This window comes from Plasmodium falciparum (assembly GCF_000002765.6).
Source record: "Plasmodium falciparum 3D7 genome assembly, chromosome: 10".
In the NCBI taxonomy this organism is placed as follows: domain Eukaryota; phylum Apicomplexa; class Aconoidasida; order Haemosporida; family Plasmodiidae; genus Plasmodium; species Plasmodium falciparum.
Window position 1 is genome coordinate 465,001 of NC_037281.1, and position 25,000 is coordinate 490,000.

The 25,000-nt window shown below is 18.6% G+C and overlaps 8 protein-coding genes across 8 annotated transcripts in view; 3 read left to right on the forward strand and 5 right to left on the reverse strand.

Moving 5' to 3' along the window:
• The window catches only part of PF3D7_1012000 (RING zinc finger protein, putative), a gene marked incomplete at both ends in the record, with an annotated part of 3,514 nt that extends 1,508 nt beyond the window's left edge, over positions 1–2,006 (forward strand). Inside the window, 7 exons of the mRNA XM_001347366.2 lie at positions 113–173; positions 326–436; positions 588–649; positions 741–778; positions 886–969; positions 1,127–1,227; positions 1,424–2,006. Coding sequence (XP_001347402.2) covers positions 113–173; positions 326–436; positions 588–649; positions 741–778; positions 886–969; positions 1,127–1,227; positions 1,424–2,006 — 1,040 coding nt within the window. The remainder of the gene's footprint in view (positions 1–112; positions 174–325; positions 437–587; positions 650–740; positions 779–885; positions 970–1,126; positions 1,228–1,423) is intronic.
• Positions 2,007–3,070: 1,064 nt separating this feature from the next.
• PF3D7_1012100 (conserved protein, unknown function) lies at positions 3,071–4,536 on the reverse strand (the record flags this gene model as incomplete). Its single annotated transcript, XM_001347367.1, has 2 exons — positions 3,071–4,182; positions 4,485–4,536. 2 exons carry the CDS (start codon positions 4,534–4,536, stop codon positions 3,071–3,073), a joined length of 1,164 nt encoding a protein of 387 aa, XP_001347403.1.
• A 1,442-nt stretch (positions 4,537–5,978) lies between these two features.
• PF3D7_1012200 (rhoptry associated adhesin) lies at positions 5,979–6,933 on the forward strand (the record flags this gene model as incomplete). Its single annotated transcript, XM_001347368.1, has 2 exons — positions 5,979–6,548; positions 6,700–6,933. 2 exons carry the CDS (start codon positions 5,979–5,981, stop codon positions 6,931–6,933), a joined length of 804 nt encoding a protein of 267 aa, XP_001347404.1.
• A 612-nt stretch (positions 6,934–7,545) lies between these two features.
• PF3D7_1012300 (cytochrome b-c1 complex subunit 7, putative) lies at positions 7,546–8,386 on the reverse strand (the record flags this gene model as incomplete). Its single annotated transcript, XM_001347369.1, has 2 exons — positions 7,546–7,916; positions 8,179–8,386. The coding sequence occupies 2 exons, from the start codon at positions 8,384–8,386 to the stop codon at positions 7,546–7,548; spliced, it is 579 nt and encodes a 192-aa protein (XP_001347405.1).
• Positions 8,387–10,326: 1,940 nt separating this feature from the next.
• On the reverse strand, positions 10,327–11,563 carry PF3D7_1012400 (hypoxanthine-guanine phosphoribosyltransferase; the record flags this gene model as incomplete). Its single annotated transcript, XM_001347370.1, has 3 exons — positions 10,327–10,911; positions 11,246–11,339; positions 11,547–11,563. 3 exons carry the CDS (start codon positions 11,561–11,563, stop codon positions 10,327–10,329), a joined length of 696 nt encoding a protein of 231 aa, XP_001347406.1.
• Positions 11,564–13,757: 2,194 nt separating this feature from the next.
• PF3D7_1012500 (phosphoglucomutase, putative) lies at positions 13,758–15,539 on the reverse strand (the record flags this gene model as incomplete). The annotated part of the gene is made up of 1 exon (XM_001347371.1): positions 13,758–15,539. The coding sequence occupies one exon, from the start codon at positions 15,537–15,539 to the stop codon at positions 13,758–13,760; it is 1,782 nt and encodes a 593-aa protein (XP_001347407.1).
• Positions 15,540–17,526: 1,987 nt separating this feature from the next.
• Positions 17,527–19,194, reverse strand: PF3D7_1012600 (GMP synthase [glutamine-hydrolyzing]; the record flags this gene model as incomplete). The annotated part of the gene is made up of 1 exon (XM_001347372.1): positions 17,527–19,194. One exon carries the CDS (start codon positions 19,192–19,194, stop codon positions 17,527–17,529), a length of 1,668 nt encoding a protein of 555 aa, XP_001347408.1.
• A 3,057-nt stretch (positions 19,195–22,251) lies between these two features.
• The window catches only part of PF3D7_1012700 (NLI interacting factor-like phosphatase, putative), a gene marked incomplete at both ends in the record, with an annotated part of 4,577 nt that continues 1,828 nt past the window's right edge, over positions 22,252–25,000 (forward strand). Inside the window, one exon of the mRNA XM_001347373.1 lies at positions 22,252–25,000. This exon is cut by the window's right edge and continues 1,272 nt beyond it. Coding sequence (XP_001347409.1) covers positions 22,252–25,000 — 2,749 coding nt within the window.

Here is a 25,000-nt window from a genome sequence, read left to right on the forward strand (position 1 = left end):
TTTTATATATATATGTATATATATATATACCCATTTGTGGTCAGTATTTATATGTTTTTATTTTTGTGGTATGTAGCATTTTACATGGATAAAAATGAATCTTTTATTTTAGAAATATATTTTTATCAGTGCATTGACGGCCAGTGCATATTCCTAGATCCATTTATTTTGAAGTAGTTATAAACATTTATATACACGCACTCATTTAATTGATATATAATAAATGTTATTACATATTTATGGGTTTTTTTTATATCTTTCATTTTTTTCCTATTTTTCATTTATTATTGTTATATTTAAATTTTTTTTTCACTTGTTTCTTTAGTTTACTGTTTTATGAATACGATCAGGATATGAACAGGCTCCCCAAGTTTTTATGCAATAAAGAAATAACCCATATTGAATCATTCGAACTAGATGAGAAAATAAGAAAAAGGTAATTCGAGAATTTTATATTAATAAATAGGAAGGAATAAAAGAAAAATGAAATGTGTATATAAATGAATATTTATATGAATAAATATATATATGTATATATTATTATTATTATTATTATTTTTTTTTTTTTTTTTTTTTTTTTTTTATAGATATGCAATATTATCGCACTTGCCTCTTGGTGTTAATGTCTTATTTGTTTCCATCAATATAGGTTAAATCTATTAATAACTGAAATTATATAAAAGATAAAATTTTACATATATATATATATATATATATGTTTATATATATATTTTATTTAGATGATTTGTTGTCCAATAGAACAAAGGAACATTTTTCAGTAAGTTTAATTAAATATTTCTTTTTATTTTTATTTTTATTTTTATTTTTTTTTTTGTTCTTTAATATCTTGTTTATATGTTTTATATAACCATTTATATTTTGTAGAAAGAAATAGCTGTACAAAAAAATAAACATCACAATATTATGAAAAGAAAAATGAAGGAAGAAAAGTACTTGAAACTTTTAGCAGTAAGAAAAATAAAGATGAAATAATATTGCATTTATATGTATATTTTTTAAATTAAAATAATGTATAAATATAAAAAGATGTATACAAAAAATATTGTACTTAATATAATGATTATATTATATTATATTTAATTTTTTTTTTTTTTTTTTTCCCTAGGATGAAGAAATTAACAGAAAAGAAAAAAATTATTGGAATTTAACTAGCAACAAAATTGTAATGACCAATACAGAAAATTATTTAAGCTCCAGCATAACAAGGTATTCAAAAAAAAAAAAATATATATATATAGTAACAAATATATGATGATTGAATTTATAGTAATCTCTCCTATTTATATGCTATCATCATGTTATTATATGTCCGCATACGACACATTTATATATATATATATATATATATATTTAGTGTATTCTTTTTTTTTCATATATTTTTGTTTCCCATTATTTTATATAGATATTCAAAAGAAGAAGAAGAAAAATATTTGCATGGAGAATTATACGAACAACACTCTTATGAACACAGCAATGAAAATTCAAATGTTTATTTACCCGGACAGTCATATAAATATGTAACTCAACACTCATACGAATATTTACCTGAACAAATGTATAAAGAAAATAATTCCCTTACCGATGAAAATTTATTATTAAAGAGAATGATAGATCTCGACCATTTAAAAATTAAAAAAGAATCAAATGAACATTCAAAGTACATGGAGAATAAAAATAGTGTGAATGAGTCTTCAAAAAAAAAAAAAAAAAAAAAACATGCAGGAAACAAAAGTAATAGCATATCTCCTCGTAGCAATGTAGATATAAATAATTCAAATGAAAAAAATGAAGAATTACCAAAAAGAAGTTTTCTTGAAATAGCTAAAAAGAAATGTGAAGTTAATGACAATAAAATACAGATGGAGAAAAAAAATGACGAAAATTTAAGCATAGGATCTGGGCCAGTCAGTATTAATTTGTTAGATTTGATAAATAATAAAAAATCCAAAAAGAAAAAAAAAAACGAAGTAACGCAGTTAAAATGAGGTTGAATATATATTTGTGATTATATTATTTTATTTTTTTTGTGTGTCAGTTTAAATACATTCCATCATAAAATTGTTGTTTCTATATATATATATATATATATATTTGTTCTTGTTTTTGTATAAATCCTTTTAACGTATATTATTTTAACCTTTTCTTTTTTTTTTTTTTTGTGTGTGTAAATGATCTATCCCATATTTTAATTTCAAAGTATAAGTCATGTTGTAAATATGTTTTGTTTATATATATATATATATATATATAATGTTAATTAAAAAAAAAAAAAAAAAAAATTAATTTTAGTTTATCCCAAAATTTTGTTAATTTTTTATTTTTTTTATTTTTTTGTTTTGTGTTTTATTATTTAGATGGTATATTTTTGTTTGATTTTCTTCTATATATTCTCATTAAATAGAATATATCATCTTATTTTTAAAATGATTATACATATATCTTATTTTTTTATTTTTTCAAAAAGTAACATTTTTAAAATATATAATATTTCTAATATTTTTAAATAATTCCATGATTTAAACCTGTTTTTTTTTTTTTTTTATTTTTTTTTTTTTTTCTGCGAAAATTTATTCTTGACAAGTTATGTCACAAAAAAGAAAAAATATAATTTTTTCTTAGAATGAATAGGTTGCTAAAGCGCACATTTGAAATATTTATAGATTAACAAGAAAATGAATTATTTATATATACAAAAAAAAAAAAAAATTCAAATTAATATATACATATAAATATATATGTATAAATATATACAAATAAATATAAAAAAATAGGTGTATATAATGTCATTATTCCAAATGTGGAATTGTTTTATATAATCATTTTAATTTAAAATTATATGTAGAGAAATACATTTTTGAATTTTTATAATTCTATATATTTAATGCATATATTCATCGGGGGTGTTTGTGTTAGTTATTATTAAGTATATAATATAATATAAATAAATAAATAAATATATATATATATATATATATATATATATAGATACACCCTTTTGAGACATTTGAATAAGAATGTACAAAAGATATAATTTGTTGCTTTATCATAATTATTGTACCTTTTGAACATCTTTTAAATAATTTTTTTCAAGAAAAGCTTGTTTGGACGCCTCTAACTTATCCTTTAATTGTATATAAAACATAAGATCATTATTTTGTACTTCTTTAGAAAATGATTTTTGTTCAATTGTTTTTGTAAGTATTGCAATTTTATCATCTAGAAGTTTAATTTTCTCTTCATTTGTAAAAGAGGAATATAAAATATGAGCTCTTTGTTTATGTGAAACATGATTTGGATCATTTATATTTTCTACAAAATTTTGTTCATATTGTTCTTCATCTTCTTCAAGAAATTCAAAAGAATCCTCTAATAATTTTCTATAAACTTTATCTACTTTAAAAACTTTCGTATTTTCATTTTTATCTTCTTTTGTTTGATATCCTAAATTTTTATATAAACTACTTACGGAAATATTACGATTAAATAAAGGATCGTTTTCTTGATTCGTTTGTTCTATTTTATTTTTAAAATCTAGTTCATTTAAATATGTACTTTTTTGTTGTAATTTCATTAACCAATATATATTTTTTTTTTTTCTATTTGATTGTCTTTTAAATAAAATGGATTGTGTAACTTTTTTTTCTAAACATAATCTATCTTTTAATATAGCTCTTCTTTTTTTATCTTGTAATATTCTTTCTCGAATTTCTTGTCTTCTTTTTCTTTTATCCTCTTTTGTTTGTAACAATAATTTTAATTGTTTCTCTCTTTCTTCATTTGTAACTTCACTTAATTTATGTAAATATTGAGCTCGATAAACTTTTCTTAAATCTCTCATTTGTCTTTCCCACATATATAATTCACATTGATAAGGTGTTATACCATTATACATTTTATTATATAATTGTTGATATACACTTTCGTTAGATAATAAAAATTCTAGTCTTCTCTCTAAAACTTCTTTCTTTACTTTTGGAGCTTCAATAACTTCTAATAATTTTTCAGACTCTCTAACCTTAGCCCTTGGAATCATACGAGGCAAACCAATTTCACAAAATAATCTTTCCTTTTCTTTTAATCTAACTAGCCGTTTTACGGGATTACAAAAGGGACCTATCTTCCTCTGTGGCTTTTCCCTTAGTTGTGCTCTCTTGAACTTCCCTAGAAAGATAAACAAAAAAAAAAAAAAAAAAAAAAAAAATATATATATATATATATATATATATATATATATAATATATTTTTATTTATATATATTATTACGATTTAATACAAAATATTTTATATATCCCTATATGTTATTAAAAAATATTGTTCATACATATTATGTGTTTCACATAAAGGAATAAATAAACTTAAACACAAAAAGAACAAAGCGTCATAATGTTAAAATGAATAAATAAATAAATATATATAGATATAGATATATTTTTTTTTTTTTCATTTTTTTTAATTTATCCTACCGAAAACTCGCATAAACCTTGATGCGTATATAACTCGCTGGAAATTATTCATATAGCTCATTATGACATACTTTAAAAAGGTAAATATGGAAAAATAAAATCTTTAATAAAAAAAAAAATATATATATATATATATATATATTTATATATATATTATATTTTACAGTTTTCTGTAAACATATTCTTATGCTTTTAAAAAGATGGGGAAATTTTTCATCAAAATTATAAAATAACCACAAGAAATAGGAGTCATATATTTTTCTTTTATCTCTTTTTTATTGATCTCTACATTATTTTATCATTTTTTAAAAAGAATAATAACTTTATTGAGATAAAAATCGACTTTTTCAAAAATATACCATAAATATTTATATAATATATATATATATATATATATAAAAGCTTAATTAATTAACCAGTTAAATCATCTACACATAAACATATATACATATATATATATATATATGTAATATTATGTAGGTTTGAAAATTTTCTTTTTTTCTTTTGCATAACATTTAATTAATTTTTCAGTTATTATATTAATTATACGACAAATTGTAAATTAATTAAAAAAAAAAAAAAAAAAAAAATTATAAATAAATAAATATTCTTAAATGTGAAACATATAATATACATATAAAACATTTTTAGTTCCTTTACACTTCTTCCTTTTCCTTTTTTTTTTTTTCTATGGGTTTCTTACTTCTTAACAAATTTCCTTTACCTTTCGAAAGGTTAAAAATTTGGTACATAAATTTATATGCCCCACTTTTTATGCACCTTTGTACAGTATTTTAGAAAAATAAAAAAATATTGAGAATTTTCATTTTAGAAGTACACACAAAAAATAAAATAATATAAAAATAAATATACACATTTATATATATATATATATATATATATATATATATACGTATATTCTAAATAGAACAATTGCACGTATATCTTCTAAATTAAAAATATAGTTAAACTTTATTAATTTTTTTTTTTTTTCTTTTTTTTTTTTTAAATGTTATACAATCACCCTCCATTTGTTAACACAGTCCACTTTCTAAATTCTTTTTATTACTACAAAAAAATATATATATTTAATCGTAAAAATATAGACTATATATACACATAAAAATTTGGACATGAATTATAACTTTTTTTTTTTTTTTTTCAAATGTAAATAATTAAAAAAATATATATATGTATGTATATATATATATATATAATGATAATATTTTTCCTATGAAATATATATTTATAAAAAAAAAAAAAATCTGCATATAATATTAAGAAAGATATTCAGTCATTCCGGTCGATACATTTTAACGTCCATAGATATAATTACACAAACAAAAATATGTCTAACCTATAATATAACAAGAATTATATATATATATATATATATATATATATACATATATATATGTTTGTATGTATGTACTTTTTTTTTTTATTTACTTATTTATTAAACTTATTATTATTCACATTTCTATCCTTTAAACAATGAAAAGATTTTTTGTGTTATTTGTTATTTTTCTTGTGCATATATGGTCAGAAAATGTTGATACCTTTAAATGTAATTATTCGAAGAAAAAAAAAAACGGACATCATATTAAGCGCCACATAACAAATGATGAGGAAAAAAAAAAGGAATACAGTTTTCTCATGCTAGGTAAAGAAAACGAAGAAGAAAATAAAGAAAACAAAGAAAACAATCAAAATGTAAATAAAGATAATAATGATAACAATAACAATGAAAAAAAAAATGAAGAACAAAACCATAACAATGAAAAAAAACAAGAAGAAGTAATTAATAACAACAATAATAATGTAGAAAATAAAAAAGAAGAAGAAAACCATAATAACGATAAAAAAACAGATGAACAAAATCATGTTAACGAAAAAAAACAAGAAGGAGAAAATAATAAACACAAAAAAGATGACACGATACCACCAGAAAAAAAAATTAATAAAGAAAATTTATTAGAATATGGTACTCATGATAAAGAAGGACATTTTATTCCTTCCTACAAAACATTAACAGATGAAATCTTATCAACAAATAATGCAATGGTAACACAATAAGAAAAATATATATATATATATATATATATATATATATATATATATGTATGTGTAAATTTATATTTCATTACTATTAATTAAAATAATATATGTAAATAACAACATATATATATATATATATATATTTTCCATTTTGTAGGAAAAAGCTTCGAGCTTTCTAAAAATCGCCTGCTCTCACGTCATGAAACTCATAGAATTCATACCCGAGTCCAAATTATCTTCTCAATATATTAAAGTTGATAATAAAAATATATACTTAAAAGATATAGCTGTAGAATGTCAGAATATTTATTTCAACTTAGAAAAATTTTCTATGACTTTAATTGTCTTTAATTCAAAAATAAACAAATTTATTTATTCACAAGAAAAATGATTATTATATATAAATATATATGAATATACTTTTTAATTTATTATTTTTTTTTTTGTCTATTTATAAAATGATAGCAATTATATATATATATATATATATATATACATGTAATTTTTTTTAACATTTTAATTGATAATTTTAAATAAGCATATGATAATGTTTTATATATATCATATATTTGATATATTTTTTATTTTATTATTATTATAATTATTACATATCTAAAAATTATTTAAAATACACATATATATATATATGTATATTTTGGGTGTTGTTTTTTTTTAAAACTCTTTAACATTAAAAAAGAAATATATGTTTATATATTAAATTGTAAAAAAAAAAAAAAAAAAAAAAAAAAAAAAGGGAAATTAAAATATATAATTTTTTCCCCATTACTTCTAAATAAATAAAACCATATATGCACATATACATATATGTATTTTTTTATATATATATTTAATTTTTTAAGTTTTTTTTTTTTTTTTTTTTTTTTTTTTGTTTTTCTGTTTTTTATGTTGATAATATTATATTTGAAAGAATACTATATGTACAATAATAGGAAGAAAATAAAATGAATTAATAAATAAATAAGTTTGAATTTATTTTATTTTATTATTTTTTTTTGGAATGAGGTATGGCTGCTCCATACAAGTTAGGAATAGAAACTAAAAAATGTAATCCAGGTTCTAAATCACCAAATCCTGTGGTACCACCTGAATACAGTCTTCTATCGTATGGATGATAACCTAATAATTCTTCTTCTTCTTGTAATTGAAATTTAGCTTCTTCTATATATGGTGCGAGGTATGGTATATATGGATCATAATTTTGTTCTGAAGGATGTAAAAAAAGTCTTAAATAATTTATGTGTGTTCCTCTTAACATCCTTCTATATCTCCTTGTTTGTATATCTTTCGGTAATAAGGATATAGCTCTTTCAATAACTGGATCTTTATCACTGTACATATCATCATACATTAATCCTACAAAAAAAAAAAAAAAAAAAAAAAAAAAAAAAAAAAAATTATATTGAAGAGAAATTAATTATATATATATATATATATATATATATATGTGTATAATAGATAGAAGCGCGTCTTTTTATTGATCAAAATTATTTTAAATAAAATTAAAGATATAAAGGATTAATATGTTAAAAGGTAATACATAAATATAAATATATATATATATATATTATGTATATTGCCACATTTTATATTTTTTTTTATATTTCATTTGTTATACCATGCTCTCTTAAAAATTTAGTGGTGGCACAAAATTGCCATCTCTCATATGGTGCTCTTATAAATTTAAAATAATATGGAAATATTAATTTATGATATAATTCTCTTAATATACTTCTCTTTTTTTTAGGTGGTTCATATCCTAACCTCTGAACAGGCTTGGAGCTGAATTTTACAATGTAGTTACAAATTTCTTTATGTAGAGACATTGTATATATATGGAAAAATATATATATATATATATATATATATATATTGATTTATTTATTTTCTTTTTTCCTTTTATATTTAATTTATAGTCATGGGGTTCATAATATTACATATATTATACATATATATATATATATATATATATATATAATATATAATTATTTGTTTATATATATACACATATATACATATAAATTTATATTAATATTTTTTACATTATTTGACACATTTATTAATTCATGATTGATGAATATACAAAAAAAATAAAAAAGGAAAAAGAAAAAGAAATTTCCTTTTTCATGCACTCTTATTTAATTATTGTTTCCATTAAATATATAAATGTACAAATATATTTTTCAAAATATGTAAATATATATATATATATATTTATATGTATTATATAATTTTTTTTTTTTTAAACAGAAAATATTCATAAATAACCGTAGTAAAAAATAATACAATGCTATAAGTCAATATATATAAGCAAATGTTTATTTTGTTTACACAAAAAAAATAAAAGTATAATATAAATGTATAAAATAATTTACATTTGTATGTAATTATGCATATATGTTAAACATTATATATGTAATATATATAATTTATTTTTTTTATTTTATTTTTCATTCATAATAATTTCAATGTGACAAAAATATATTATTCGATTATATCATATTATATATAAGTTATTAAAAAAATATGTATTCCAGTTTTCAAAAAAAGAAAAAAAAAATGTCTGGTTAGGACAAACGCGGTTAGTATATTATATATATATATATATATTAAAATTTAATAGAATGAACAAATACATATGTGTACAAGGAAATATTATTTTTTAAAAAAAATTTATATAACATTAATAATTATATAATATTTGTTTTATTAATCCTATATTATAATAAGATTATATGTTAAAGTTTTTATTTATAGTCTTGATGTAAAACTTGTTACAAATTATTATATATAATAAAAGAGTCATTTATTAAAAATTAGTATATCATTACACATAAAATTATATTATATATATAAATATATATTTATATATTTATATATGTATATTTTTTTTTTTTTTGTGTTTATATATATTTTTTTTATATAACATTTTTAATCTTGACTATTTAGTAAATATTAACATATATAATATATGGTAAAATTTTGTTTAGTCAATATAAAATTATGAACTATATTTATCAAATTTGTATTAATGAACAAAAATAAAATTAAATAAACTATCATAAGATGAAAAAAAAAAAAATTTTGTTCGAAAGGATATTATTTATTCCTACATCCTTATATAATAAATATTTTATAATGATGATAAAAAAAAAAAAAAAAAAAAAAGATCCCTTAATTGTATATATATATATATATATATATATATATGTCCTTTGTTGTAATATATTATATTATTAGACATGGTATTTTTCTTTTAAAAAAAAACCATATATATATATATAATAAACATGTGAAAAAAGAAAAATTTTATTTTTTTTAAATGGATGAAAAAAAATTAAAACCTATAAATTGAACGAATGATACTAATAGACTTCGAAAAAACTTTAAGTATTTTATTTCATTTTATTTTATATGTCACGTATAATTAAAAGATGCAAATTATTTATGTGTAATAAGTTTTAAAACATTATAAAGGAAAACACGTATTAATTCTTTAATGCAGTTTTTAAAAATTACATTTACTTTAATGAACAATTAAAAATGCTCTCTTTTTTTTTTTTTTTTTTTTTTTTTATATAGTTCACGTTCATTATAAGTTATATATAAATATATATAACATGTACATAAAATATATATATACATATATATATATATATTTTTGGTACAGATATTTTCTTCTCTATTTTTTTTTTTTTTTTTTTTTTTTTTTAAATTGATATAAATAGAAAGGTTGTGACATTTTTGATCACTTCAATAAATGTATTTATAATGAAGTTGCTTTATATTTCTTTTTTCCCTCATCATTAACCAAACAACAATGGTCAAGATCTCTGAAAATTTCATTATAGTCTAAACTATAACCAACAACAAAGTGATCAGGAATTGAGAATCCAACGAAATCAGCTTTAAAACCATTCCACAAAGGTGTTCTTTTAATAAAAAGACAAGCGATGGCAACGGTTTTTATTTCAAATTTCTTTAAGTATTCACAAAACTTTACTAATGTTTTACCAGTATCAATAATATCTTCAACAATTAATACATGTTTTCCTTTTAAACAAGATAAATCTTCACTTACAATTTCTAATGTACCTGTTGATTGGTCATTACAATAGGATTTCACACGTACGTAGTGTTCTCCAAATAATGGTTTGGACGTCTCAACGGCACTATAATTATGTATTCTACTTAAATGCTTTAAGAGAGCAGTGAAAAAACCACGAGAACCTTTCAACAAACAAAGAATATGAAACTCTTCATTGTTGTACACCTTTTTAATATCATAAGCCAATTTCTCAATACGGTTTTTTATGACACCATTTGGAACTAAGACCTTGGTAAGATATTTCTACAAAAATAAACAAAATTTAATTAGGTACATAAAAATAAAATTGGGCATATTACATAAGTATTGTAATATATACACATATATATATATGTATACATGTCCTAATTTAGAAATATTTTTATATGTGTATTGTTTAATACACATATTCTTATATAAGAATACTTTTATATGTGTATTGTTAAATATATATATATATATTTATATATATATATATATATATATATATATATATATGTGTGAATATTTTATAGTATAAACATATTTCTTATATATATAAGAAATTCGTATATCATGGTTCAAGAACAAAAACTTAAATATTTCATTTTTATTCTACTTTATAATGTGCAGGGATCATAAAAGAATCAAGGTCATAACCATCGTCATCCTTTACGAAAACGGGATCAAAGGCATTTTCACCAGCTCCTGGACTATAAAATTAATACACACACACACATATATATATATATATATATATATATATATATATATATATATATATATATGTATATATATATATATATATGATTATATATATACTCTTACATATATAAACTAATATATATGTATATAAAATTCATATTTTACATCATAATATATATAATATTTCCTTTTATAAATTCATTTTATTTTTTTACTTATTTGGTATTGGCATTTTCTAAAGTAAGTTAAGATATGCAAAAAAAAGAAAAAAAGAAATTTTAATATTTAAATGTAATTTAAAGAATATGTAACCTAATATATTATGATGTATACAAAATATGATATTACTTTTATTAAGTATTAATATATGATTCTGTTTATATAAAAATATATTTCTTTTATGACATATTATTATATATAGAACATATATTATATATATATATATATATATATATACATACCTAATATTATATAAATATATAGTAATAATATATACAAAGAAAAATATATTTTCTTTAATATTATGAATTAAATATATATTTTTGGTTTTTGGTGTGGTGAAAGTTTATATTAAAATTTGTATAAATTTTAAATATAAGTTTTTTATATAAAAAATATAAAATAATTTAAAATTTTATACTTTAAAAATTTTAATAATATACTTTAATGAAGAAAAAGGAAAGAAGAAAAAAAAAAAAAAAAAAAAAAAAAAAAAAAAAAAAAAAAATTATATATTTATTAATATATATTTTTTAATTATAATTATGTATTTTTCTTATAAGGATGTTATTATTTTTATAAAAATATTTATTTTGTATTTTAATTATTAATATATGATAATATAGAATATTTATTATATCCTAAAATGAAGAGATCATAAACCTATTTCAGATATTAACTATCTATTTCCTATTACATATATCTAAAAATTATGAAATTCAAACAAAACGGAGGAAAGAAAAAATAATACTATAAATAAATGCATATTATATTATATATATATATATATATATATATTCCAATTAATTTATTTCATTTTATTTTTTTTTTTTTAAATATGCCCTTATATATTACATTTTTTTTTTTTACTCTACATTATATGGATAATATATATTATATATATATATATATAATTTATTATCTTATATATATTATATATATGTGTATTAAAAATATTAAAGATATTAAAAATATTATATGTAACTTATATATAATATATTATATATATGAAAATATTATAATGTTATTTATAAAGTTCAATTTCTTTTTCATTTTTCTTATGATTTTATAATTAATATTTAATGAAATCATATCCATCTCGACCTCAATATAGAAGCAAAAAAAAGCAAAGAAACAAGAAACCCGGATTAATATATATTATATAAATGTTATATATATATAAATATATATATATTTTTATATATTTATATTATCATATTATACTTAGTGTTTAAAGTTTTAATTTATTTATTATAATAATAATAAATTAAAAATCATTTTTTTTTTTTTAATTATCACAATATATTGTATATAAAGAGGATTCCTTTTTATTTCAACATTTATTATTTTTTTTTCTTCTTCCTTCGCGTATATCAAATATAAACGAGCTATATATTAAATATATATATACATATTTATTTATTTATTTTTTTTTTATTTTTTTTTTTTTGATTGTAATAATTAATATTTCCTACGTAATTAAAAATTAAAAGGATCAAATTACTAACATTATGTGCTGTTATATAAAGATGTTTTTTTGTTGTTTTCAAAATTATTATAGCATAAAATTAGAAAGATTAATAAGAAAAAAAAAATTTTTTTTTTTCTGAATGTAAAAAGAGTGATTAGCTTCATATATATATATATATATATATATATATATATGTATACACTATAATTATTACTGCATATATATATATATATATATATATATATGTATACACTATAATTATTACTACATATATATATATATATATGTATACACTATAATTATTACTACACATATATATATATATATGTATACACTATAATTATTACTACACATATATATATATATATATATATAATTTAAATTATTGTAAAAATGGGTTTACATTTTTGCTTTTTTTTAAAAGTGCAAATTTTAAAATTAAGGTAAATTTATACATATATATATTCATAATTATGAGTATTATTATTTCCATAACTTTAATGGTTTATAATAAAATACATTATGCAATTATAACATGAAAAAAAAAAAAAATATATATATGTATATATATATATATATATATTGTTATATGTATGTATATTCACATTTGTGTGTATGCATATATTAGAATAATCATGTATAAGGGATAAAACATATAAACTGATTATGCTTTTTTAGTTTATCCCTTTGATTTGGATTTAGCAAAATATAGTATTTTATTTCTAAATTTTATTATTTATGATTTCTTTACGTTATATTTATTTGGTTGCATAAACATAGGCATAACTTCATCTATTAGTTGATCTATCTCTTTTTTGGCTTGTTCATATGTATCTCTAGAGATTTCTGCATACCATTTTACTTTTGGTTCTGTACCACTTGCCCTAATAGTTAGAATGGCTGTATTTTCAAAATGTATGGTAATATTTTGAGAATCTGGTGTAGGTGCGATTAATGATTTTTTATCTGCAGTAGTAGAATCATATCCTGTTGTTAAATCTCTAATATGTATAATTTTGTATGAACCTAAATTCGTTTTATATAAACCGTTAGATCTAAATTCATTGAATATACTTACAATATCGTTAGAATCAAGTACAATATAATAACCATTATTATTTACAAAATAGCCTATTTCTTCTCTAATAGTTTCTAAATATTGATGAAATGTTAAATTATTTTCATATAAGTATACTGCAATTTCTATCCAATAACCTAATGCAGATATACCACATTTATCTTTAACATGTCGTGTTAGAGCATGTCCTAAAGCTTCTTCATAACAATATAAAATGGTATAATTTTGTTCATTGTATTCTATAGCTTTATTTATTATCCATTTAAATCCTGTGAGTGTTTCATCATATTTATAACCATATTTTTCACATAATTTTTTTAGCATCCTTGAACACACAACTGTACATAGAAAAACATGTTTCGATTTATCAATGTTTTTTTTTTCATATTGTTTCATTAAATGATAAGCAAAAATTATTCCTAATTCATCACCAGAAAAAACTTTCCATTTATTATTAAATTTCTCTGCACAAGCAAATCTATCTGCATCAGGATCATTAGCTACTACTATAGGACTACATACCTTATCAGCTAGTTCCATTGACATATCTAATGCTCCTTTTTCTTCTGGATTAGGAAATGATACTGTTGAAAAATCTGAATCAGGTAATGCTTGTTGTGGAACGGTAAGTAAATTATTAAAACCTACTACATGCATAATACCTTGTACAAATTTTCTACCAATACCATGCATAGGTGAATATACAATAGCTAGTTTTGTACGTGAATTTCTATAACAATTAAAATTAAATTCATGTTTTAAATCATCCATAAAAGAATCATACATTTCAAAATATATATCTTCAACTAATGATGTATCTTTTAAATAGAAATTCTCATTTAAATATTCATATGCATCTTTCCAAGGTTCTAAATTATTTAATATACAATTCGAAATATTTTTATCAACTGGTGGGATTATCTGAGCTCCATTAGATGCATACACTTTATAACCATTATCTAATTTAGGGTTGTGAGAAGCAGTGACCATAACACCACATAAACAATTCTTTTTTAAATTTGAATAACATAATATAGGTGTAGCAACTGTTTGTGCAAATAAGTACACTCTAAATCCTTTAGATAAACAAACAGAAGCAGCTACATGAGCAAAAGATTCAGAATGATATCTACCATCGAATCCAAAAATTATACCTCTATTTTTACATAAATTTAAACCATATGTATTTATTAAATATGAACATAATCCTTGTGTTGTTTGCATTATAGTAACTACATTCATGGCATTAAAACCTACACACATTTTACCTCTTAATCCAGCTGTACCAAAATTTAATCTTTTTAAAAACAAACATTTTAATTCTTCTTCATCGTTTTTTTTTAATATTTCTATTGTCTCATCAATTAAATACTGGGGTTTCTTAAATATATTCCACAGTTCTAGGAATTTCATAACCTGTTCATTTTTTATATTTTCCATTTTTTTTTAATAAAATTATAATAAATATGAAATTAAATTATTATTTAATCAAATGTACATAGAAAATGTATGTAATGATTAATTATGCATGAGCTACACTATAATTTCTATATTTAACTAAATAGTTTTAATTATGAAAGTTAAAGAATTAAAAAGAAAAAAAAAAAAATAATAAATGAACAAATAAATAAAATAATAAAATAATAAATGAAATATAATTAAACATATATGTTAAAAAAATTATAACTATATTTTAATATATGAATAATATGAGTATTTTATAAAGAATTTTCTCCCTTTTCATATGATAAACACATTAAAAAGAATTTGTTTATATTTATATGTATATTTACTTTACAATTTTAATTTTTCTTTTATGGTTTACCTTGTTAAGAGTATTAACCAATATATATATACATACATATATATATATATATATATATATATATATATATATTTTTTGGACAAATAACAACACAATAAAATTAAACATAAAAATAAACAAATATACATATATGTATATACACTATATTATGCTTTGTAGATATATTCTAATATGTATATAAATCTTTATAAAATAGTCATTCAAAAACAAAAAAATTATATTAAAATATTTAAATTTTCACAGGTGAATTAAAAAAAAAAAAAAAAAAAAAGAACAATTCATAACCACAGAAAAAATTAAAATACAACGATTATGCTCTTATAAATAATTAATGCATAAAAAAAAATATATATTTATATAATAAGATAATTATAATAACATAATAAATAAAAATAAATAAATGTATAAAAAATAAAATAATATTTTATTCTTGATCTATCTATAAATATTATGTTATAATATGTATTAATAAATATATATATTTTATTTTTTTTATTAAAATAATTAAAATAAATATTAAGATATATATTTCTTTAGTTTTTATAAAATAAATATATTACATTATTAGGTAATTTATATGTACTTTATTAAAAAAAAAAGAAAAAAAAATTAGAGTGATATTTTAAAAATATTTAAATATTACAAAAAATTTAAATGTATACTTATTGCTTATAAGATGTTCATATATATATATATATATATATATATCTATATATATGTATGTATTATGTATATACCCTTTTTATTTTTTTATATTATTTTAATTTATATGGAAGGAGTAATATTTAGATATATATTTTTAAAAATTTGTGGAGAGGACATGATACATTTAATATGTTATTAATACGATGATGGATAATGATGATTAGTAGTCTCCATAATTATATTATATAATTGATTAAAAGAATAAAAAAAATGGATCGACAATGTGTTATATAAAATATACAATAAAAAAATATATTTAAATGGAGCTATATGTGACGATATTTTATTTTATTATATTATATTATATTTTATTTTTTTCCATAAAATTATATATGTCTTCCTTCATTATACAAGTGAACATATATATAATTATATATATGTATGTATGTTTATTTATTTAAGTTGTAATATATTCAAAATTTTATGGGGAATATATTTATTATTTTATTTTATTTTTATTTTTTTTTATACTTCGAGAGATAACTATATGCATCTTAAAAAAAATACGTCACGTTGTAACATTTCATCTTGCGAAAAATGTAATTATATTTAATATAAGGGTAAAACAAAATTGGAGTTTTATTCTTAATAATTCAAAATTGTAAAATATGTAAAAAAAATAAAAATAGAAAATAATTTTTTTTTTATAATAAATTACAAAATATTTATTACGTAATATATAATGGTATATAAAAATTAATGCATTTGTATTGATAATATGGGGATAAATAAAAATCATGTACCTGTCACATATAAAAAAAAAAAAATATATATGTATGTATATATATATATATATATATATATATATATATATATATATATATATGTGTATGTTTTTTTTTTTTTTTTTTTTTTTTTTTATTGTTTGATTATTTATTTGTTTATATTTGTTCTATTTCATTCGAATTCAATCGTTGCTGGTGGTTTTGATGATACATCATATAATATTCTGTTGACGCCCTTTACTTCACTCAATATTCTAGTAGTTATTTTATCGAGAATATCATAAGGTATTTGATACCAATTTGCTGTCATAAAAGATGATGTTTTGACAGCTCTAAGAACACAAACATAATCATATGACCTTGCATCACCTCTTACACCTACAGATTTTGATGATAAAAGTACAGCAAAAGCTTGACTGATTTGATTATATAATCCATATTGTTTTAAATCGTTTATAAAAATATCATCAACTTCTCTTAATATATTTAATTTGTGTTTATTTATTTCTCCAATAACTCTGATCGCTAATCCAGGTCCTGGGAAAGGATGTCTATTAGTAATTTCTTCTGGTAAATTTAATTCTCTAGATAATGTTTTAACATCATCTTTAAATAAATATTTGAAAGGTTCAAACAATTTAAATTTTAAATTTTTTGGTAAGCCTCCTACATTATGATGAGTTTTAATAGTATCTGATAAATTTTTTGAACATTTACTTTCAATAATATCTGGATATAGAGTACCTTGTAATAAAAATGTTTTGTTTATATCTATATCAATATTATTTACTGCCTTTTCAAATTCTTCAATAAATAATTTCCCTATAATTTTCCTTTTTTGTTCTGGATCTGTAACTCCTTGTAGATTTGATAGGAAATTTTCAGAAGCATCAATTTTTGTTATATTCATATCAGGAAATGTAGATTTTAAAAAGGTATAAACATTTTCCGCTTCATTTTTTCTTAATAATCCATTATCTATGAAAATACCAAAAAATCGTTCTTTAAAAATTTTATGTGTATATGCAGCAGCAACAGTACTATCTATACCTCCAGACATGGCTGCTATAACATAATGATCATGTTTATATTTCTCAATATTTTTTAATTCTAATTCATGATAACGTATTGGATCAAATTGTTTTTTACATTTACATATATTATAAGCAAAGTTATAAAACATTAATTCTCCATCTAATGATTCATACACCTCTGGATGATATTGAACACCATATATATTATATTCTTTATTATATATAGAACATATTAAACAATTTTCACTTGAGCTAACTAAATAAAAATTTTCTGGAATTTTTGTAACTTCATCATTATGATTCATCCAAACCGTTGTAATGTCACTTTTAATATTTTCAAATAAACAACAAGTCTCATTCATTAATTTATAATTAGAATATAAATCCATAGCAGATGAACTATCACCAAAATTTCTACAATATGTTATATTATTAATATTATCATTTCTTAATATGTTTACATCAGTACATCCATATTCGGATGTCTTAGATTTCTTAACCTCACCATTCATCTGTACTGCTATCTCTTGCATACCATAACATATACCAAAAATTGGAATCTTCTTTTCTAAAAAATATTCAAACACTTCTTTCTTTAAATGTGGAGAACCAGCCTCTGTTACTGAATATGGACCACCAGATAATATAACACCTTTTATATTCATATCCTTAATATCTTTTAATTCAACACCATAATCTTTAGTTTCACTAAATATTTTTATATTGTTTAATCTTTTTACAATCAAATGGAAGTATTGAGAACCGAAATTCAATACCAAAATCTTGTCATATTCCTCTCCTTCCATTTTAAAAAAATAAAAAATAATAAAAAAAATAAAAAAAAAAATATATATATATATATATATATATATATATAAATATATATAAAGTAAAAATATATATAATGATAGGTGATTATATTTTTATATATATTTTTTTTTTAATAAATGGGATCATTAAATCTGCAAAAAAAAGATATCTACATAATTAACCTATTTATATAAATGAAATATTTTTTCTATTATATTATTATGTATATATAAAATATTGTATTATATATATATATATATATATATTTACTTATAATTGTTTTTTTTTTTTTTTATTTATTATTTTATTTTTTTTCTTTTCTTTTCTTTTCTATTTCAATTCATCATACAAATATGTAGATAACATATTAAAAAAGGAAAAAGAAAAAATGAATTCGAAAAATATATCTTATTCAAATTTTTATCTATTCACAATTTGAAAAATATATAAAAAAATAAAACAAAATAAGAAAATTCTCATCTGATATTGTATTTCTACTAATATTTAGGTGAAGGTGATGACCATATAATAAATGTATTTATTATATATTATTATAATATTAAAAGAACGTTTATAAAAATTGTATTTATTTAAAAATGAAGGCATGAAAAAAATTGAATGTATCATAATTCAAAATATTATAATATATATATATATATATATATATATAATATAATATAACTTACAATGAGAGAAAAAAGAATATGCATACATAAAAAATAAATAAATAATAAATACATTATTATTTATATTATATTATATTATATATTATATATTATATTATATATATATATTTCTATTGTGCCCTTATGATTTATATATTATTTATAATATATATATAATAATATTATTCATTTTATGGTATACATTATACATGTATTAATTTATATTATATATAACAAAAGGATTTCTATATATTTTTTTTTAATAATGGTACATATAATAAATTAATATTTTTTTTTATCATCAAAAAGAGAAGAAAAGTATATAATAAATATATCCTGTACAAGGGCAAAACAAATATATAAATAAATAAATAAATAAATAAATAAATAAATTTTATTATATATATTTCTACTAATATTATACATTTATATATTAAACCACCATCTATTTTTAATGTTTTTCCATATAAATTAGTTCTTTCTTTATATAACCATAGAAAGAAAAAAAAAAAAAAAAAAAAAAAAAAAATCAGACCGATATTTTATTATATTCTATATTTTAAACTATATAATAATAACGTTTGAATTTTTGAAAATTTATTTTTATTATATGATATAAATAAAAAAGTATGTTATTCAGAAAATATCAACCATACTTTAGTATAAATTATTATACATATTAAATATAAATATTATTACAAAAATAGAATAAAATAAAATAAAATAAATAAATAAATACATATATATATATATATATATATATACATATATTTTTTGTCGTTGCATTAATTTGTGACCTTTTTAATTTTATATGTAAATATTTCATATTAATGATGAGGAAGCAATATATAGATATATTATTGTATAAATATAAAGATATTATTATATAAGTATAAATATGACTTTTTATTTATTCCTCTATATATATATATATATTTCTTTTACATGTGTATTTTTATTATATATTTTTAATATATGTATGTCTAGTTTATAATATTAATAAAATGAATTCTTCTTAATTTATGTATGTTACAAAAAAATATTATATAAATCTAACAAAGTCATACGCCAAAGGAAATGAGAGGCACTTGAATAAACATTTTTTGAAGTATTTAGTTTATTTTTTTTTATTTAAATCTTTATATATTTATATATTATTAGATGTGGATCCAGCAAATATTTTATATATATATATATATATATATATATATATATATTACACATATATATAAATTAGAATAAATAATAAATATCACCTTTGATATAATCAAAAAAAAAAAAAAAAAACTCGTAAGTAGAATGGATTAAAATTGCACTAATGTTTAATAAACACACTTATAAATTTTTTCACTTTATTATATTAAAAACAGATATATATTTGAATGATAAACCAAATTAGATATAATTGAAAAATAAAATATTTTATAAAACCATAATGTCGTAAAAAAAAAAAAAAAATATACACATATATTTATATATATAGTACAAAATAGCATAACAGAACACTTCAAAAATTACGAAAATACAATAACAAATATTAAATATTATGCAAACAGGAAAATATTAAAAGAAACAGAAGAAAATTTTACACATTTTTTTGATATTATAATATAAAGAATAAATAAATAATTAAATAAATAAATTATTTGTATACATATATATAATATATATTATATTATATTTTTTTAAAAAATATATTTTATTTTTAATGTATACTTAGAATATGATTAATTTTTGTACAAGATTTGACAAACAAATTAATATACAAAAATAATAAATATATATATATATATATATATATATTTTTAATATTTTGAAAATTTTGTGAAACATAATATATTTTACAAAATAACTATGTGAAACCTAATTATTTCATTTTATTTTATATTACTAATTTTTTTTTTTTGGAACATTTATACATTATAAAATAAATACAATTTATACACAAAACATACATCAATATTTTACACTTTTCAATTATAATAAAATATATATATATATATATATATATATATATATATATATATATATTTGTTCAATATTTTTTATTTTTCATTTTTCACTATGTAACAGCTTTTATGTTAATTATATCTTTTTAATTTCCTGCTTTTTCTTTCATTCTTCCTTCTTAACCTTTTTCATTTGTGTCAACCCTTTGTTAATTTTTTCTCCTCTTTTTTTTTTTTTTTTTTTTCTTTTTTAATATTATTAAATTGTGATTTAAATATGATTCTTAACATTTAATAAGTTGATATATATATATATATTTTTTTTATTTTTTTTTATTTTTTTTTTATTTTTTTTTTTGTTTTAGCTTATCTCGTTTATATATTTATTTTTGTTAATAAATTTAAGATATTGTATGAAATTATACTTTTTCTTTTAATTATGGATATGAAAAATATATATTTACCGAAAGGTATAAGACTACCTTGTAAATTAAAATGGACTGTGGATAATAATTCAATGGTTAGTTCTAATCAGATTATAGCTTTTATAATTGAAGAGAATAAAGAAGTATTCACGGGAGAGGAGAATCAGGAGGTGGAACCTTCTATTAAGGAAGAATACATTAAAGACGAAAATAATAATAACAAGAATAATGTTGATAATAATAATATTGAGAATAAAAAAGGAAATGATATATTATTTAAACAAGATAATTACAATGAAATAAATAATAAACAGATATGTTTAAAAGATGAACATATTGTAAAGGATATTAATTCAACTACTTTTAATCAAAATATAAATAATTTACATGACGACTCTAATAAAACGGAAGAAAATAATTCTTCGCCAGATAATAATAATCATAATGAGAATAATAATGATTTTATAAAGGATAAAAATATACTTACAAATGATGATAAGAACAAGAACATTATTAATGATAATGATGTGCAGAGTGATCATAAAAATAATAATGTGAAAAAAAAAGAGGATACAAATGTTATTAGTTTGGATTCAAAATATAATGAAAAGAAAAATGTAATAAATTTTATTTTAAATAATAGAAAAAATTTCGAAATAAAAAATAATCCTATTGTTTTAAGAAGTAATAATAATGGGAAAATAAATATTTTAAAAAATGATGATAATCAAGAATATATATATATTAATAATGAAAATGAATTATTATGTGAAGTTATAGATGTCAAATGTAATCATGAAATAATATTCTCAGGAATTTGTACAAATTGTCTTTTAAATCAAGAAGAAATTAATAAAAGTGAAGAACAAAAATATTTTGTTACTCCTAGTTTCTTACCTGGACAAAATGAATTATATATAAATACTGATAAAGCCATTGATTTAGAAAAAGAAAGAATGAGAACCATTATAAATAAAAAAAAACTTTGCTTAGTTCTAGATTTAGATAATACACTTTTACATGCATCATTTTCTTTATTATCGGTTAATGTGAATAGTGATATAATAAATATTACTACGGATATTAATAATGGTATTTTAGAAAATGAAATAAATTATATAGAAGAATTAAATGCCCAAGTAGTATCTAATGCCAGCAATTCGGATGATACAAAATCGAACACAAAAAATAAGAAAGCTTCTCCCCTTGTATGTAAATTGAATAATGAAAAAATTTTGTCTATGAATAATAAAAATAAGATTGAACATGAGAATACACAAAATTATATGGATAGAAATGATATGCAAAATATAAATATAAATGTGAATAATAATAATAATAATAATAATAATAATAATTACAATAATAATAATAATTACAATAATAATAATAATTACAATAATAATAATAATTACAATAATAATAATAATTACAATAATAATAGTAATAAAGAGGATGATGCCCTAATCAATGAAGACATAATATATCCCCACTTTTGTAAAAATAAAAACTCAATCGAAATGTACCCCAAAATTGAAGATATAAAAGCGTCATATCAAAATTATTGTGAATTTTTAGAAAAGGTAAATACCATAAATTTATTAAAACATAAAGGGAAATATATACACTATGAAGATTTTAATGACAATCAGATTAAAAGGAAAATTGAAAAATTAGAATCTAGTATTCTAAAAACAAATGTAAAATATCAAAAAGGAGCTTATATTATTTACTATAAACTAAGACCAGGAGTAATTGAATTTTTAAGAACAATGAGTGAAAAATATGAAATATATTTATATACTATGGGGACATTAGAACATGCAAAATCATGTTTATTTTTATTAGATCCCCTTAGGAAATTTTTTGGAAATAGAGTATTTTCTAGAAAGGATTGTTTAAATAGCTTGAAACATTTAAATAAAATATTACCTACATATCGTAGTGTATCTATATGTATAGACGATAGTGATTATATATGGAAAGAAAATAGTTCTTGTATAAAAGTACATGGATATAATTATTTTCCTGATATTAACTTTTTTGAAGATATTAAGAGAGCTCCATATTTCTTAACCAAATTTTTTACTTTTGCTCAGTCCTATTTAAATTTCACATCAAATATATATCGTTTTATTAATTTCAAATGTAGTGAACATGAAGAATTTTTAAAATATTGTAAAAATAATATCATGTTATATAATATGAAAAATCAGGTCCATTTCTCCAATGTGGAGACAACACATAACAGTAATAATTATGACGGACAAATAAAGGAAGATGTATATTGTACTACAGAAAATAATGAAGTGGAGAAAAATGAATTATTACCAAGTATGAAAACAAATACATTTATTGAACCATTAGAAATAAAAAATAAAAATGAGCATGAAACATCCTTAAATAGGAACAATTCCTTAAATATTAATAATGAATTTGTGGAAATTAATGATAACAATTTTATAGATTTGGATAAAGAATTTGAAACGGATAATGAAAGTGATCTAGATTTGGAGGATGACGAAGGAGATGATATAATAGATATGTATAATATTAACAATAATAATAATAATAATATTATTAATAGTTATAACGATACATACCATTTAGATACAAGAAATGATTTGATAGAATTATTTGACGAATCATATAATTATGACAAAGAAAATATTTTAGAAGATAACAGTAATTATTTAGATAAACAAAATGATATATATGATAATAAGGATAAAACTTTAAGAAAAGAAATAGAACCATTACAAT